The following is a 17,786-nucleotide window of genomic DNA, read 5'->3' on the forward strand; positions in this document are numbered from 1 at the left end:
CTCAACACTTCTGAAAATAAGGTGTAAAGTTGCAGGGATGTGTGTGTGTAAGTTACACAAACACTTGGCAGTACATGCCAACTGTCAGGCCCCAATGAGTTTTAATTGTAGAGCTGAGTGAATAATGGCTTTTTAGGTTGGGAGCTGCCCCAAAAAATCTGAAGAAGAAATCTGGTTCGATTGGAAACAAAGTGAATTTTTTCATCAAATTGACCCAAAATGTTTCGAGTCATCCAAAACCAATGCTTTTTGAGTTCTTTGTTTTGATTTGGGCGTTTTTCACCTTTTTAAAAAAGTTTGTTTGTTTTTTAAAGCTGACAACATTTTGATTGTAAATTCGGGCTTGAAATGAACCTGTTGAAACAGAATGTTTCAACTCTTTTGAATTTCCTTCCCCAGCCAAGGCTATTCATCAAATTCAGAAACAGTTTTAGACCCTGAAAAATGCATTTTTCAGCAAAAAAACAATTAGTCAGAAACCATTCACTCAACTGTAGTTATAAACCCCTGAAAATGAGATGTGTAATGGAAACAATGTCTTCTTCATCACAGCAGAAACATTGCTGTTCATTGCTCTCCTATACTGTGCACCCCGTATTTCTGCTTTGCATTTAGTGAAGGGCACCAAGTTCTGGAAACTGTCTGATAAATGTAATGCTGAATATACTTTGATATATATGTATGCACACAGAGAGCTTCTGGTGTGAATCCAGCATGTATCTGGCCTTTTGCTGCTTATTGTTTCCTTTGGGAACACCATTGGGGAAGTGAAGAATGCTTATCCTCTCTGTTTAAAGAGAGCATTTGTATTTGATGAAGGGTTTCCTTTTCTTTTAGCCTGTAATCAGCTGCTGGATGAGTCACAGGTGACCTTGTCCTTCCAAGAATGGCTGGCCAGTGTCACCGAACGCATCCATCAAACCATGCATTACCAATTTGATGGTAAGTATTGTATGGGAGCCACCTCGTGAGAGCCTAGAATCTTGTCTTGTTGCTAGTTAAGCAGCATAAGTTGTGATCAGCTTGAACTATCTGCTGGGTCAAAGAGAGAAGAGCATGTGGCTTGGGGTGGGGCAAGCATTTAATTCGATTTTCTTCAGTCTTGATTCTCTTTGTAAACCAGTGGTTCTCAAACTTTCCAGATTACTGTCTCCCTTTCGGGAGTCTGATTGGTTTTGCGTACCCCAAGTTCCACCTCGCTTTAAAACTACTTGCGTACAAAATCAGACACAAATATACAAAAGTGTCACAGCACAGTCACTGAAAAATTGCTGACTTTCTCCTTTTTACCATATAATTATAAATCAGCTGGAATATAAATATTGTACTTACATTTCAGTGTGATACTTGAGCCTGTTTTTCACTTGTGAGCCTTGTCTGAAGCCCAAACCCCACTGCTCGAGGCTGAAGCATGTAACGTAGCTTCGCGGGGGTCCCTGTGACATGAAGCCCTGGGCAACCGCCCTGCTTGCCACCCCCTAATGCCAGCCCTGCACTTGCGATTCCCCTAAACCCATCCTGTGATACCCCCCCCTCCCCGGGGAGTCACAATCCCCCAGGTTGAGAAACACTGATCTAAATGAGCTGAGTACCCCTTGGAAAACCTCTGTGTACCCCTAGTTGAGAACCACTGCTGTAAACATCAAACATGGTCTGAGTCGTTGCACGAGGCTTTGTGCTGGCTTTTTGCACTGGGATGAGTTTTGCCCTTAAGGCTAGATTGTGCCTTTAGGCAAAGGATGGTGCATTAGCTGCAGTGCTTCAGGATGCATTGTGCCATGGAGAATCCTCCCCTGCTCCCCTCTTGTTCTGGGAGGTGTGTCTGGAATAAAGAAAGCTGCTGTTGCAGTCCTTACAAGGGTGCATTTAGCTGTTCCTCTGGCACCTGGCGCCGGGTAGAGCTGAGCCAAAGCTCCACACAGGCCTAGCACTTCTCTGTCCTCGCCCCACCCATGTGCTCACAGGGATATGCTCTGCACCTAACCTGGACCCAAAATCTGGGTAGGCCTGGGCAGGGCAGTGGGGTGCTCCGCTGTGGAAGCCCTCGGGACAATCTAACCATTCATGATTTGGGATCTTAAACATTGTGACCTTTGGCAACCAAAGATTTTCCAGCACTCGGGAGATTCAGGTGCGGGGAACGCCAACCTTATCGCTGAGTTTCTTGCTGAAAAGTCTGGGTGGGGCTGAGTGAATGATCTGCCTTGGCGCAGGTTTTGTGAGACGATCCACTGGCTGAATAACTTCCTCCGGCTCTCAGGCGTTCTAGGCTTTTTAAAACAAAAATCCCTTCCTGGCACCTCATGTGTAGGGTATACGTCTCCACTGTTGCCGTATTCTGGGGATGTACCCTGGCTAGTCAGGGTCTGCGACAGCAAATGTTAATGAGAACTAGGTCACTTCAGTCTAGTGCATTTCATTCAGAGCGGTCTCAAAGTCCTTTACAACCGTTTGCTGTTCACACTTGGTACATGGGTTCATAAAATGGTGTTAGAAGCATGCTACGGGTGTGGGTGGAAGGTGCTATGGATGGGTACAAAAGTCCATCAGTAGAAGGTATTGTAGTTGGTTATAAGCAACTTTTTGGACTCTACAGCTATTGATTAACTGTTTATTACACCTATTAATCATTTATGAACTCTTTATAAACCATTTGTAAAGGGAATCTTATTGTAAAGTGGGACCCATTTACTGACCGGTCCTGACCCTGCCTAGCTTGTGAGATCTGACAAGACCTTAAAGGGAAAACAAAACTGATTACCTCTTGTGCTAGTGAAACCAAATCCTTGTAGAAGCACTTAAGAATATTTATTAATATCATGTCCCATACCACCTGTTTCCAGTCAAACTGCTCCTTTTTTCTCTCCTCTAAAACCTTCTTGGTTTATTGTGCAGGCAAACCAGAGCCACTGGTGTTCCATATACCTCAGTCTTTCTTCGATGCCCTGCAGCAGAGGATTTCCATAGGAAGCACAAAGAAACGGCTGCCTAATTCCACTACAGGTACAAGATCTTATGATCTCATAAGCGCAGAGCTTTGGAAATCTGAACACTGGGTAATCTCTGGTGGTTTCCGTGCAAAAATCGGTCTAGTTTAGTGTTTTTGGGCCATGCATTGGGAGTGCGAGGTATAAAAAGTTATGGGTGAGGTTGGGAGTACGCTGTTGGCCGGGCTGCAATGCATGGTGCTTCCTCCAGGTTACAAAGAAAATGAAAGGACCACTGGATATCTCTGGGGATTGGTGGTGGGATATGGAGCCTAGATCACCTGTCTCAGGTCAGCAGTGAGCAAAAGTCACTCGTGGCTACCTGATGTCTGTAAAATTAGTTGACTGTCCAGTTCCCAATGAATAAGTGTCCACCCACCTCACGAAAATCCATCATGCCTCTGGGCACTAAGTGACATCTCTGCAGCCAGCCCCAGCAGAAAGGCTAAAGACTGAATGGGCCACAGAGACAGATGCCACCTCCCCTCCTCCTGGTAGAGGTGCTCACTGCAGCTCAAGAGTGGAGCTGGGCAGCATGCGGGAGGCTTTGCGCTACCCATGCTGTCCCTGTACTTTGAATAGAGGAGGCCAGACTGCAGGGCCAGGCAATTCCTCACATCAACTTGACGCTCACTTTAAAAATCGTGTATTCACCTTTTTTTTTTTTTTTTTTTTAAGTTTCAACCTGACTTCAAACCTCCAAAGCCAGGAGGTGAAAGGTTACAACACAAACTCACTGTGACCCTGTAATAAGGCTCGTGGAATGGTTACAGTTACATGGTTATAACTTTTCCAGACATAAGGCCAGTGGTGGCTTTCCAATCCAGTCCACTTGGTCAGTGCCTAGTGGTGGTCAGTCCTCAGATTGGGACGGCTCTCCAGCCACTCTGAGCTGCTATGTCAATGCGTATTTACGATTCTTAAGGCTGTGGATTATTGATGTGACAGATGGTAACAGTCTCCTCTAGCAACATGCATTAGTGTAATTAATACTCCATATATTCCAGGGACTATTCTCTGCATTCATACTAACAATCCTTAGGCCCAGTGGGAGGAATTCACTCATAATCAAAGGGCTTAAATCTCTCTTGAGGTGTTGTGCTGGCCCTCTGCTGAGAGGTGAATTTCACACCATGTTCATTCATCCGGAGCAGTAACAGCTGTCTAAATATTGTTTTCCTGCTCTTTTAGTTTAAAAATGCTTAATCGGAGACAATAGCCTGTAGTGTGTCATCTATATGTGAATCTTCGCTCGCCTTCAGCCTTGATTAGAAGAGAATAGTAAATCAGGTGACAAGGGGAAAGACTTTACGATTCACGGGGTTTTTGAAAATCATTCTGGCTGACATAGCAGTGTAACTTACCTGTTACCTGGAACTGTCTGACAAGTGACTTGCTCAAAGTCTCAGTGGTGCTTCAGCCAATTTGAAGCCATGACCTTCCTACCTCTAAGGCCTTGTATATGTGGGGAAAGCTTTTTCGATATGATCTAAGGTGTGAATGTAAAGCTATACAACCTCCCAGGTGGACACGCTCTTCTGATGTGTGAGCAGCTTTTTCTGGTTTAGCTTGTGTGGTTTGGGAAAAGCTAAACCAAAAAAGCTCTTACGCTGGAATAAGAGTGTCCTCAGAGAGGGTACACCGGTGTAAATGGTAGGTCTTGTCTACATGGGCAAGATTTTTAAGTCACTTCCTCCGACCTCTAGCCACCCACAATGTTTAGTGGAGGGAGTGCAGTCGAATGGCAGGGCACTGGGTCTGAAAAGCAAGCTCTAGTCACAGCTCTGCTGCATGAACGTGGGGCAGGTTGCTTGGCCTCTCCGTGGATCAGTTTATCACACCCAAGTTACAGGTAATAACACTGACCTAATTCTCAAGCGTGGTTTGAGGCTTGCTTTCATGTCTAACTACTTGGAGATGTTAAAGAGGAATAGTTCAAGGGCAAACCCCTCTTCGTAAATATTTACCACGCTGCTTGTCAGTTCTTTCCTCAACAGGAGACTAGTTTCGGGGAGGTCACAGATGCCTCAAAACAATGTTGTCTTGGTTTCCTAGACACGGAGCGTATTGCATCTACATTCTCCTTCAGTATCCCTGTAGGCCAGGCTATATAGCTTGTGTTTCTGACCTCAGAGGTGCGGTTCCGTCACAGAAAACAGTAGGAGGAACAATACGTGGAAGCATTTAGTCACAGCAGAAAGATGGCCTAGCATGGTGCTGTTGCAAATATTCAAGTGCCCAGACTTGTTACAGTTCAGCAGCTCCTCCCTCATATTTTATCTTTGTGGCTTCAGGGGTATTTTTTGTTCCAAGTTTACCAACATCTTGTAAGAAATATGTTTATTTGCCCCTCTTTGGAACCATAGCCTCGGGGCACCCGTTTGAGGTACAGCCAGTCAGCGTTACTATCCCTGTTTTACGGGGGAGTGACATGAGGCATAGGGAAGTTAAGTGATTTGCTAGGGCCACACACGGAGTTAGTAGCAGAGCCAGGGACAGAACCCAGCAGCCTTGACTAGAGCGGATGGAAAAATGAAATGTTGTGTGTGAAAATCTGTTTGTTTTTTTTTAACAAACACCCGCCTGCCCCAAAATTGTGGTTAACTAAACCCAAATTAAACAAATTCTCATTTAAAATGCCTTTCAGTGGAAGAAATCCAGTGTCGTCGTCATCCAACTAGTTTGGTTTCAACTAAATTGCGTTTTTCGACTCTGCTGGTCGTGTCCCATGCAGTGGCCTCCCTCCTCTTGTTACTAGATTAGTTTGCCATCAGATATAGAACAGCGGTGGCCCTACGGTTTCAGCATCTGTAATATGGTCTTCCTGTTCACAGCTTTTGTCCGGAAAGATGCACTGCCCTTGGGTACCTTCTCCAAATACACCTGGCACATTACCAACATCCTGCAGGTCAAGCAAATATTTGACACTCCTGAGGTAAGGCGTGTTTGTTCTCCTGATTCCTCTCTAAAGACCGAGCGTGAAGCCCAGTCGGTTAGGTCAGCAGGCTGGGGAGGAAAGAGGGCAGAGCTAGACATGGCTCCTGCAAACACACGCATGAGTTCATGGGGGCTGCTCACCTGGGTAAAGTCAGATCTGTGCAACCAAGTTTTATCAGCATGACTTTGTTATTTAGAAGCATGTATGTAGACTCGGCTTATACCAGCAATTGTCTTTTTGCTGGTATAGCTTGTGTCATTCGGGGATGGGAGGTGACTTAAGTATACCTACAAAAGAACTGCATCTCCACTAGGAGGCGCTGCTGGTTTAGTTATACTGGCAAAGCCTGTATAGCGTAGACTAGCCCGTAGAGTTTGCAGAATTGGGGCCCTCGATTGCTTCGCAACGGAGTGATTCTGAGCTGGAAAGTCTGCAATCGATTCTAGCAGTGGAAAGCATTAATTGGCAGAGTTCCTTCGGTGGGAACATTTGAGCAGGGATCAGGTGAGCATATTCCAGCCTCAGCTAGAGGGACTAACTGATTACCACAGCTGGGATCAGGCAGGAATACCTCCTACAGCTTCGAAGCAAGGGCTTTGGTGGTGGGTTCTCTCTTCTGGAGCACTGGGCAGGGACTGTAAGCTCAGATGGGCTTACCCCCCACGCTCCAGGTCTGTAGAGGTGGTTGGCAGGCACCTGTGAAGCTGAGACTGCACACCCCAGCTCTGCCAAGAGCCTGCAGGCTAAGGGTCAGTTCCAAATACAGCTTGGTGGTGGTTGACGGCCCCTAAAGCTCTCTTCTGATCATCTGTGCCTGGCTTCTGTTGCAAGATGCCCTTGGAAATCACACGCAGCTTCATCCAGAACCGGGATGGGACCTACGAGCTGTTTAAGTGCCCCAAGGTTGAGGTGGAGAGCATCGCGGAGACGTACGGTCGCCTGGAGAAGCAGCCGATTATCCGGCCTTTGGAACTCAAAACCTTCCTCAAAGTTGGTAAGTTTATAACAGAGGGAAGAAGAGTGAAATCAACCCAAGCAGCTGTTACCTCCTGACCAGTTCCTACCACTCTTGTTTGAGAAAAGAGAGAACTGTCATCCAGTGGTCTGAGCATGGTGGGGGACAGACGGGACACCCTGGATTCATTTGTGTGTGAGGAGTCCTTAGTTCTGGCCATACTGGGTCAGACCAATGGTCCATCTGGCTCAGTATCCTGTCTTCCAACAGTGGCCGAGGCCAGATGCTTCAGAGGAAGTGAACAGAAGGGGGTAATTTCCCAGCTCTGCCACCGACTCTGTGGGTGAAATTCACATCCGTGCAGAGGGTCGGTACAAGATCTATGCACCACTTATTTCCACGAGCGTACAGGCCTCATGCTGATAAATGGCACCCTGCCTGAATCTGAGCAAGTCGCCTCACCTCTCTGTGGCCCCAGACAGGGCTAGTGATGCTTCGTCCGCCTTTGTAAATGTGTTGGATGAAATCAAGTGCCAGATACGGTCAGCTCCATGACTCATGTCATCGTCCTGTTAAAGACTTCTGAGAAAACCCTTTCCTTGCAAAATGGGGCTGGTTTTACATCCTGGGAGTACCGAGAGGCCCCACTGTGTTTGATGCTGTATAATCGTGCCCTGAGACAGGTCCCACCCAAAGTCTTACAAGCTAACAGACAAGACAATGGATGGAAGAAAGCAAGTGTTATTCTAACGAAGGGGCGGGGCATGGAGCCTCAGGGGACACGATTGAATTCTGTGGCAGAAATGGCCGGGAATTCTGGTTTAAGCCAGCGTTTGTGGGATTTATTTTTTAAGCAGTTGTCATTATGGCACAATTAATGCCACTTGGGCAGCCTGGGTGTGCCCACAGATTGGGTACTTGGCCATCTAAAGGACCAGCTATGCCCACAGCTACTCATCCTTAATTTTCAGCCTAGTTTTAACCAGCCCTGTATGTGAGGTCATTTTTTTACCTCCGTCTAATATATTGTTAGAGCGATATAGCTGACATGCTACCGCCTCTTGCTTCTTTTTCCCCAGGCAACACATCACCTGATCAGAAGGAACCGACACCTTTCACTATTGAGTGGATCCCGGATATTTTACCCCAGTCCAAAATTGGTGAGCTGAGGATTAAGTTTGAATATGGCCATCACAGGAATGGACATACCACTGAATACCAGGAGCAACGCCCTTCACTAGAACAGACCCTGGAGCTAACCCCTCTAACCACCATCACCTTTCCTTGACCTAACACACAGCCCCTCTCCAGCTAAGTTTGCACAGCCCTGCTCCGTGGCCTCTCTGCCCGGGGCACTATTAGCATTGAACTTGTACGGGGTTCCGTACTGAACTGCTCTGTAAATCTGATGTTTTCTGATTTCTAAATAGCCGCGGGACCTACACTAGACGAAAGGCACCTCACCTGCTCTCTAAATAGCATATTTTGATGCTGCTTTACATGTAGTCTTCACTCAAACTGTACTGTATTCTGAACACACCTCTGCATTCCCATTCACCAGGATGCATTGAAATCCTTGGGGTGTAGTTCCTTTCTGTCACTTCCCCCTTGAAAACAGACTTATCCACAGCTCACAGCTGGGAGAAGACAGTCTATTACAAAGGGAGTTAGATCCTTGTGTTACTACATGAACCATCATGGCAGTGTCTGATTTTATGCCATACTTTAAAATATTTTTTTTAAATAAAGCACACTGGAAAACGGTGCTGCTTTTTGATTTCAACCTCTTTTGGCGGGAGGAAGGCAATTTGAAAAGGAGAAAAGGCCCTGTACTAGGTTCCTTCTCCGGACTTACAATACTATTAGCCCATCATGCCAGTGATGGGCGGGTGAACTGAGCTACAGAAGGGTTCCGAAGACTTGCTTCAGAGAGCAGCAGCCGCACAAACCAATGCACTGCCCTCCTGCTGCTTTTTCTTCTCCTGCCAGTTTTAGGCCCTAATCCAAAGGCTGTTGCTGGCTGGGTCTTTCCACAGCCCTCAGTGGGCTTTGGCGCGGGCCCCCTCCTCCAAGCCCTCCGAATGTGTTTCCTATTCAACAGCAGCTCGGTTGTGTGCAAAACACTCAAGCATGCCAACCAAGAGTGGTAGGATCAAAATCAAATTCAAACAGGAAGTATTCAAGGGCTGTAGGAGGTTTAGGTTCGCTTCCCTCTTCTGCTAGATTTGAAACCTCAGCACTCGAAGGAATGGCCTCAGTGCTGGGCTAAGAGCCAATCTGATGGGAGAACTGCCTTAATCCTTTCTGTTGAATTTGTTCCACTTTCACTGCATATTAACTGGGCCAACATACCCTGCTGAAGCCCCCAATGGGGTGAGGGGTTAGGGTGCTTAGTTAACATGTAGGAGATCCTTGTTCAAATCCCCACTCTACCTGCTCAGAGGGTCTCTAGCTGATGAGGTAATAGCCCTGGACAAGGGCCATTTTACAGGGCCTCTTGTTCCTTTTAATTAAAGATTAATTGCAGGTGGATGCAAAACCCCCTGCACTCATTCTTTGTCCACCATGATCAGGATACGCACAGGTTGTGGCAAACCCCAGGGCACTCTCTGCCCAGCTCCCAGGGAGAGTCACAGGTGGGCAATTCCTGTCCCAATCCCCTCCTTGTCCCAAGACGACAATGGACTCTTGAGAAAGAGCGGGGAGGGGGGGTTCAGACAAGGATGGCCCACCTCAAAGGACAGTCACCAAGGAAGCAGGAAATCCCTGCTGAACAGGCAGCTGGGGCATTTGAACCAGGATCTCCTCCAACCCAGGTAAGTATCCTAACCACTAGACTAGAGGGAGAGGGTGGGTATTGTGTTGGCCCAAATCACATTTAATTAATGTGAAACAGACTGAGCAGGGTAACCTCCCTCTTACCTGTTGAAGCTAACAGAAAGGTTAGGGCATACAAACAATGGGACAGGTTTGAACCCACCTCTCCCACACCCTAGGCACATAGCTTAACCACTGGACTGCAGAGGGAGCTGCTGGCCTAACTCCCCTTTAATGAAAGTGGAACAGCTTCCACAGGCAAGAGCCCAAAGTTCAGGGCACACGCACCACAGCTGCATTCAACACCTGCCCCAAGCCCTACAGAGCACAGGTAGAGGGCAGATTTGAAGCTGCAGCTCCCAGAACCCAAGCACGTGGCCTATAGTGGGAGGACTGGTTTTGCGGTCACCCAAACAAAAGTTAATGTGGAACAGCTTCCACAGGCAAAAACAAGGGAGCTCCCCATCCCTATGCATCAGGCACCATGCAATATTCAGGGATTCCCCCGTTCACAGTCCTTCATGGGAAGTAGAGGGCAGATTTGAACCCACCAGGCCTGGTACCTAGGTGAGCAGCCTATCGCCTGCATTATACAGGGAGAGAGAGGTTTTTGTCAGCCCCAATAAGACTGCATTAGTATAACAGTTTCAGCAGTGTAGGAACCCCAGACTGGTACTGTAAGGTAAGTGTCCATGATCCAGTGGAGCGATCGGGCTTGGTTCATGAAGCCCGCCAAAGCACTCTGTTTTCTTCCTGTGCTTTCTCCACATCTTCAAATGCTTCTGGGCACATTTGCCTTTTCTTCAAGCTGGCTCTTTTTTATCTTCTGGGACAACATTGTTGTTCACGGAATCACCACGTGCCATCCATTTCAGTCGATTTGTCAACACGTTCATACATTTGTGGACTTTAACGCCACGGTTCCATGGTTCCCTCTTAGAGCATGGCTGATCACTGGAGCACCACAGAGGCTGCCTTCCACAAGGAGTCTTCAAACCCACTGTCTTGCCTCACACGGCCTCGATCACACATGAAATTCACTGCACAATGCTTGCCTCCCATCTGGAGGTGGTCATTGTCCAATTCATTTGGATTCCTCCATTTCATCAACCGTGCTTTGCAGGAGATTGTGTCATCATAGATGACACAGGTCCAGTGTTGGCCCAGAGAGTGGACCATAGCCTGAAAATATTTCATCACCGTGTACGCTGTATTAACATGAGTTGCTGGTGCAGTAGCCAATATTTATAAAATAGCAGACAGAAAACTTCTCAAATCATAATGGCAAATATGTCGATGTAATACGTGGAGCAAAGAGGCTCCTACTGTCATGGGATTACAGACTTGTTTTAACTGAAGGCATAAAAAGGACAGGCAAATGTGACCTGGGGCTAAACAGGTCCCAAACTTTCCAAAACGCTACTATTTTAGGTACCTAGTTGCATTATCAATTATATTTAAAAGCTTTCTGCCACTTTTGGTCAAAATTAGCCTGTGTTGCTTCCAGTTATGGCCCTTTGTGTGATTTTATGACTTTTTCAGGTTGGATGCCCGATAACCTTTAAACATTATGTGATGGGGGAAACTGCACCACTTCCAGCATCTCCATCCACCCTAGTGATGACCACCAGCTATGCACCTAATGTGAGACCAGAATGACATTTTTCTAGCTGATGGGTTACCCTAACTCATTAATAAGACTCCTTTTTAAAATCTGGCTGTAGGCTAAAAGGTTAATGCTGGGTGCTTGAGAAGGGGGAATTGCCTCTTTGCATTTGCCCAAACGCTGTCCTCCTTGCCATGTAAACAAGTCTAATTCCTGCATTTGTCACAAATCAGACCCTTTCAGAGCAACTCCTCTGGCTTTAGACCTTGTTCTGGATCCAGTTAAGTCCAACAAAGCTGTTTCTGGCTTCTAAAGAAGCAGGCTCTGCAAGGAATAAGGGAAGCAGTTGTGTACTTAGCACTGGTTGGAGCTGGGTTTCCCCCAGGTCATTTTGCATTAGGGCACCATGGGAAAAGCTGGGCTCCTGGCCTTCAACTTAAGAGGTGGAGGAAAACTACAGCCTTCAGGATTAAGTACGTAGGACTCCTATCTTGCAAAGGGTGTCCTTTAGGAGCAGGATTGGGCTAACTTTTCAACTTTAAGGAGTACTTGTGGCACCTTAGAGACTAACCAATTTGAGCATAAGCTTTCGTGAGCTACAGCTCACTTCAACGGATGCATACTGTGGAAAGTGTAGAAGATCTTTTTATATACACACAAAGCATGAAAAAATACCTCCTCCCACCCCACTCTCCTGGTAATAGCTTATCTAAAGTGATCACTCTCCTTACAATGTGTATGATAATCAAGGTGGGCCATTTCCAGCACAAATCCAGGGTTTAACAAGAACGTCTGGGGGGGGGGCGGTAGGAAAAAGCAAGGGGAAATAGGTTACCTTGCATAATGACTTAGCCTTGAATAGAGACTGGGAGTGGCTAAGTTAATTGTATCAAATTTGCAAATGAATTCCAATTCAACAGTTTCTCACTGGAGTCTGGATTTGAAGTTTTTTTGTTGTAATATAGCAACTTTCATGTCTGTAATTGCGTGACCAGAGAGATTGAAGTGTTCTCCAACTGGTTTATGAATGTTATAATTCTTGACATCTGATTTGTGTCCATTTATTCTTTTACGTAGAGACTGTCCAGTTTGACCAATGTACATGGCAGAGGGACATTGCTGGCACATGATGTCATATATCAGAATGCCACTAGCCGTCACCTTCAGCCCCCAACTAAAACCCCTCCAATGCATTATTAAGGATCTACAACCTATCCTGAAGGATGACCCAACACTCTCACAAATCTTGGGAGACAGGCCAGTCCTTGGCTACAGACAGCCCCCCAACCTGAAGCAAATACTCACCAGCAACCACATACCACACAACAGAACCACTAACCCAGGAACCTATCCTTGCAACAAAGCCCGTTGCCAACTGTGCCCACATATCTATTCAGGGGATACCATCACAGGGCCTAATAACATCAGCCACACTATCAGAGGCTCGTTCACCTACACATCCACCAATGTGATATGTGCCAGCAATGCCCCTCTGCCATGTACATTGGTCAAACTGGACAGTCTCTATGTAAAAGAATAAATGGACACAAATCAGATGTCAAGAATTATAACATTCATAAACCAGTCGGAGAACACTTCAATCTCTCTGGTCACGCAATCACAGACATGAAAGTTGCTATATTACAACAAAAAAACTTCAAATCCAGACTCCAGCGAGAAACTGTTGAATTGGAATTCATTTGCAAATTTGATACAATTAAGTTAGGCTTGAATAGAGACTGGGAGTGGCTAAGTCATTATGCAAGGTAACCTATTTCTCCTTGTTTTTTCCTACCCCCCGCCCCCAACATTCTTGTTAAACCCTGGATTTGTGCTGGAAATAGCCCACCTTGATTATCATACACATTGTAAGGAGAGTGGTCACTTTAGATAAGCTATTACCAGCAGGAGAGTGGGGTGGGAGGAGGTATTTTTTCATGCTTTGTGTGTATATAAAAAGATCTTCTACACTTTCCACAGTATGCATCTGATGAAGTGAGCTGTAGCTCACGAAAGCTTATGCTCAAATAAATTGGTTAGTCTCTAAGGTGCCACAAGTACTCCTTTTCTTTCTGCGAATACAGACTAACACGGCTGCTACTTTGAAACTTTTCAACTTTAGACTAGACACAGAGTGAATGACCTTTACTCCACTAGAGGGCACTAACAGACAGGGCTGAAGGGCAACCGGGAGAGCTGGTTTTGCACATCTGTTATAATTAAGGGAACAAATAACCTCTCAATTTAAAACAAACTGCTAGTAAGAACAATGTACAGGAACATAAACTGAAGACCCTGGAGAGGTAGTTTAAATGTGAGATTTCAGCTAAAGAGATCTCATCTTCAAAGCCGTGTGCAAGGTATTAAATATTGCTACGTATTAGTTATCTAAATGCATCCTTTCCTTTCCAATTTAATGTGAAACAGCTGTGATAACTAATTATAAGCAAGTTATTTCAACTAGGTCCATAGGAAAGTTTCATCTGACATCTTTCCAATTTGTTTTTATTCTAACCCCCTCCCCCCCACACACACACACAGCGAGCACACTTTGGACGTATATTCTAGGAGTGTAAATTTACGCTACAGCCATTCAACACACATAATGATCATCATCTGGCAAACAAAGTGAACGGCCAACACTAAGCAGGGGCTAATGTATCGTAACCCCTGAGGCATGTGAACTTGTGCATCTTAAAAACCACAAATACACATAAATCTAACGTATATTAAAGGGTTTAAGTCTCTCAAAGTTAATACTGGGCCTGACCATACATTCACTGAAGTCCACTGCAAAACTGTTGTTACCAGTGAATTGTCAAGGTCAGCTTGCTGCACTGTGCAGTCCATCAGGACATGCTGACTTTATGCACATACATACAGTGACCTAGCCTGTTTGCCGAGCACTTGAAGGGAAAGGGTGCTCCTCAAAAGGTAAGCAACATGCAGTGAAAACTGTGACTCGTCTCCAACAGACATTCACCAATGCATCGAGGGCTATCCAGCACATGGGCTAGGCCTCACTTAAATCCCATTTCATCAGGAGTAAAGGGCCAGAACAGGCACAACCTCAGCGGGACTGAAGTGATTGGGTTGGTCTTCAGTTCGGGGTGCATTCTGCCCACAGTAAAAACGTCTGTGACTCCAATTGATAGAAATATTCCAGTTAGTACGACTCTACCCCCGCACTGTAAACTAACACGGCGGGGCAGAACATAGCTGAAGCATTTAAATTGCTGAAGATTTTGAACAGGAGACTGCAAATCCCAGGTTGCATCAAGTTAAAGGCGCTTTGGTTCAGTCTGCTGTTTAACAAAATCCCAGTTGTTCAGTGCTTGGTGAAAGTCCCCTGAAAAATGAACACATGGACTTGAACCGGAGCCCCGGGAATGCTAAATGCTGTCATTGGGCAGCTGGTTTTTATTGAGTTATTGAAAAAAAATCAAGAGAACATTACAGAAGCATCTAATCCTTTACCCCCACATCTAGAAACTGTCTCAAGAGAACAAATAGCTTATCAAGATCCCCCCTTACCCTTTGCTAAGCAGATATTTAAAATCACCCATGTAAAGTTCTTCTCCTCCATTCTCATGTAATTTTAAATAGGCAAATAAAACGTAATTAGGTGTAGCCCCGGTGTACAGGTAGGCAAGTAGATTTTAGTTTACCTTGCCTAGTAAGTTTTCATAAGGATTTTGAGAGCCTGATATGGATCATTTCAAAAGCTTGCCAATACATGCAGTTGATTTACTGGGAACCGGATCTTCCATGATTGACTTGCCATTTCTCTAGGCCACGATAGTTACTGGTCACCGAATGGGAAGTGTTTGTGTGTGTCCATCCTGGAATAAGAGACAAATACAGCCTAAGTAAATAATAGAATCATAGAAGATTAGGGTTGGAAGAGACCTCAGGAGGTCATCTAGTCCAACCCCCTGCTGGAAGCAGGACCAACCCCAACTAAAATCATCCCAGCCAGGGCTTCATCAGGCTGGGCCTTAAAAACCTCTAAGGATGGAGATTCCAATAATCACAGCCATTCAGAATCTTCCATGTAGAAGCTTTTTCAAGAAGCAATACAGTGCAGTAGCCAGCCACTTCTTCTCACATGTAATAGGAATAGCCAAAATAGGGAATTTAAACCTTTAATTTAAAATGCATTAACCCAGGAGTTTAATTAAAAGAAACACAAATAAACCAAGCCCATCCCTCTCTGGATTTCCTGGTGCGTTCTGTTCCGTCAGCCGCCCATCCTGCAACAGATCTGCTAGTAATGGGTTGCGCCAGCAGGTGTTTAAACCCAGAATCTCTCCAACTAAAAGGATGAGCCAGTCCTGCTTTTTAGCTCCTGTTGCATTCAAAGACATAAGGGCCTTGATCCTGCTCCCAATTAAGTCAATAGAAAAACTCCCATTAACTTCCCCAGGGCAATATCAACCTCTGACGACGAAAAGAGGCTCAACTTAGTGGGCCGCCAACAGAGTTTGGTTGTGAAACCCCTGCCCTTCCTGCAGCATGGGTGAGTGGACTGGGAGATGTGGGTTTTGCTTGGAGGACTCTGAAGCAGGTCACTTTGGACTAGATTCACAAAGCTTAGGGCTGAGAATTCCACTTGCTGGCAGGGCACCATGGGCGGGGGGGGGGGGAGGTGTTAGACGTTGGAACGCTTAAGTACCTTCCTGAATCTGGGCCTCTGTGATCTACTGCTGAAAAGTGTTCTATAAGGAGCTAGATTTTATTAGATGAGAGAGGGGCTCCAGTAGGGAAAAGGTCGACAATCCATGCCTTAGCAGGTCAGCATTTTTCACCCAAAATGCTGCCTCCCCAATTAAAAATGGCTTTTTGATCAAAATGAAAATGTCATTGGATTGAAAATTTTCAGCTGTTGAAAACCAGAAGTTTTCTTTTGGGGGCCCATCCCCTCTTTTCAGTGGAAACAGGGAAGAGGAGGAAGGGGAATTTCTTCTAAATTTTCCTATCATCAAAAGACAGAAGTTCTGCAGGGTCATTTTGTTCATATTTTCAGAAGGAAAGACAGACGCAGCTTTATCTTTTAACCAGCTCTACGGCTGATTGAAACATCTTTCAGAGTAGCAGCCGTGTTAGTCTGTATTCGCAAAAAGAAAAGGCGGCCTGGTGACACCTTAGAGACTAACCAATTTATTTGAGCATCAGCTTTCGTGAGCTTCACCACGGATGCATCACCACTAGAGAGCATCAAATCCACATTCTCCTAGCTCAGGTTATGCTACTGACCCCGCCCTCCACCCAGGTGAAGTCTCTTTGGGTCCCATGCTGGCCTTTCCAATTTGCAAGCCCTGCCACCAGGGAAGATTGGATTGCGTGTATTGCACAGGGGCCAATAGGGTCAGTGGTTAAACAAACAATAGCAACACTTCAAACGTATTACACTGGATCTTCAACGTGCTGCTCAAACCTTTGTGATTTATCCCTGGCCTCAGAGTGGGTTAACATCAGTGAAGAAACAACTCCCTTTATAACAGGTGAGACCCACACTGGAACAACCCCACCTGAAGCTAATGGGGACGGTCGCTGCTGGGTTTGGTCCCTTACCTACTTCACTGTGGGTTAATTAATTAATGTTGGCAAGGTGCTTTGAGATCCTTACATGAGTAGATGCTACTCAATATCTACCTCCTATAGAAACCCTGCAGATGATAAGCAAAGACTCATTATCCCCATTTTGCCTGTAGGGAAACTGAGGCAGGGGGTGGGAAGTGACTGGCCTCAGGTCACCCAGCAGGGCAGAGGCAATGCTAGAAATAGAACCCAGGTCTCCTGCATCCCCATCCAGTGCGCTAGCCCCTGGACCACATGACTGAAAGCATCCACTGCTTCCTAGCCTGCAAGCTTCCCTATGTACGATCACTAGCCGGGCCCCGAAGGCAAGCGCACAGTTGCACACGGATACATTTTTTTAGTTAGACGAGCCTGTTTCAATCACTCACCCCATCAGTTTCCATTTAATAAATCGCGTGTTGCAGTTTAGTCCTTCCAGCGTCTGGATTTCTTTGTGTGTCAGCTGAAAGTCATACACCTACACAGAAGAAACAGCCTTTGAACCCAAGCCAAGGGCTTTCTGGGCTCAGAGGTCTGCAGGGAGACGCAAGGCCCCAGCAGAGCATGGAAGTCGCGGGTGGATATTCTGTAAGGCTGGGAAATGCAGCCCCTTGGAGGCTGGATACAGGGAATGGCAGGGTGTGGGCGTAGGATTTCCCCGACACGCACACAGGAGGTTACTGCGTGGCAAGTTGCTGTGCTGAAATTCACCCCCTGCCTTGCCCCACAGCAGACAGGCCCAGACACTTCGTGTCTCTCTCTCTCCCCGAGGTGAAGAGCAGATCTTCTACTGGGTGCCTGGCCCGGCCCATTTGTTCAGCACAGCTCTGCCAAACAGGCATGGCCACCCCCTCAACTCCTCAGTGAAAGGACAAAAATCCCGCCCCCAGATGTACGGGCCAC

At 46.1% G+C, this 17,786-nt stretch overlaps 2 protein-coding genes across 5 annotated transcripts in view; one reads left to right on the forward strand and one right to left on the reverse strand.

Moving 5' to 3' along the window:
- C26H2orf42 (chromosome 26 C2orf42 homolog) overlaps nucleotides 1-11,901 on the forward strand; it is a 29,197-nt gene extending 17,296 nt beyond the window's left edge. For 3 of the 4 annotated variants that reach the window (XM_073325167.2, XM_073325169.2, XM_073325168.2), the window contains exons 5-9: nucleotides 838-942; nucleotides 2,896-3,003; nucleotides 5,822-5,922; nucleotides 6,757-6,919; nucleotides 7,960-11,901. In XM_073325167.2, coding sequence (XP_073181268.1) covers nucleotides 838-942; nucleotides 2,896-3,003; nucleotides 5,822-5,922; nucleotides 6,757-6,919; nucleotides 7,960-8,168 — 686 coding nt within the window. In that variant the 3' untranslated portion in view covers nucleotides 8,169-11,901. The remainder of the gene's footprint in view (nucleotides 1-837; nucleotides 943-2,895; nucleotides 3,004-5,821; nucleotides 5,923-6,756; nucleotides 6,920-7,959) is intronic. The other variant, XM_078850665.1, reaches the window with a different exon arrangement.
- Nucleotides 11,902-14,690: 2,789 nt separating this feature from the next.
- Nucleotides 14,691-17,786, reverse strand: part of LOC140903512 (1,5-anhydro-D-fructose reductase) — a 45,511-nt gene continuing 42,415 nt past the window's right edge. Inside the window, exons 11-12 of the mRNA XM_073324876.2 lie at nucleotides 17,273-17,361; nucleotides 14,691-15,145 (exon numbers count right to left, since the gene is read on the reverse strand). Coding sequence (XP_073180977.2) covers nucleotides 15,106-15,145; nucleotides 17,273-17,361 — 129 coding nt within the window. The 3' untranslated portion in view covers nucleotides 14,691-15,105. The remainder of the gene's footprint in view (nucleotides 15,146-17,272; nucleotides 17,362-17,786) is intronic.

This window comes from Lepidochelys kempii, chromosome 26 (assembly GCF_965140285.1).
Source record: "Lepidochelys kempii isolate rLepKem1 chromosome 26, rLepKem1.hap1, whole genome shotgun sequence".
NCBI lineage: Eukaryota > Metazoa > Chordata > Testudines > Cheloniidae > Lepidochelys > Lepidochelys kempii.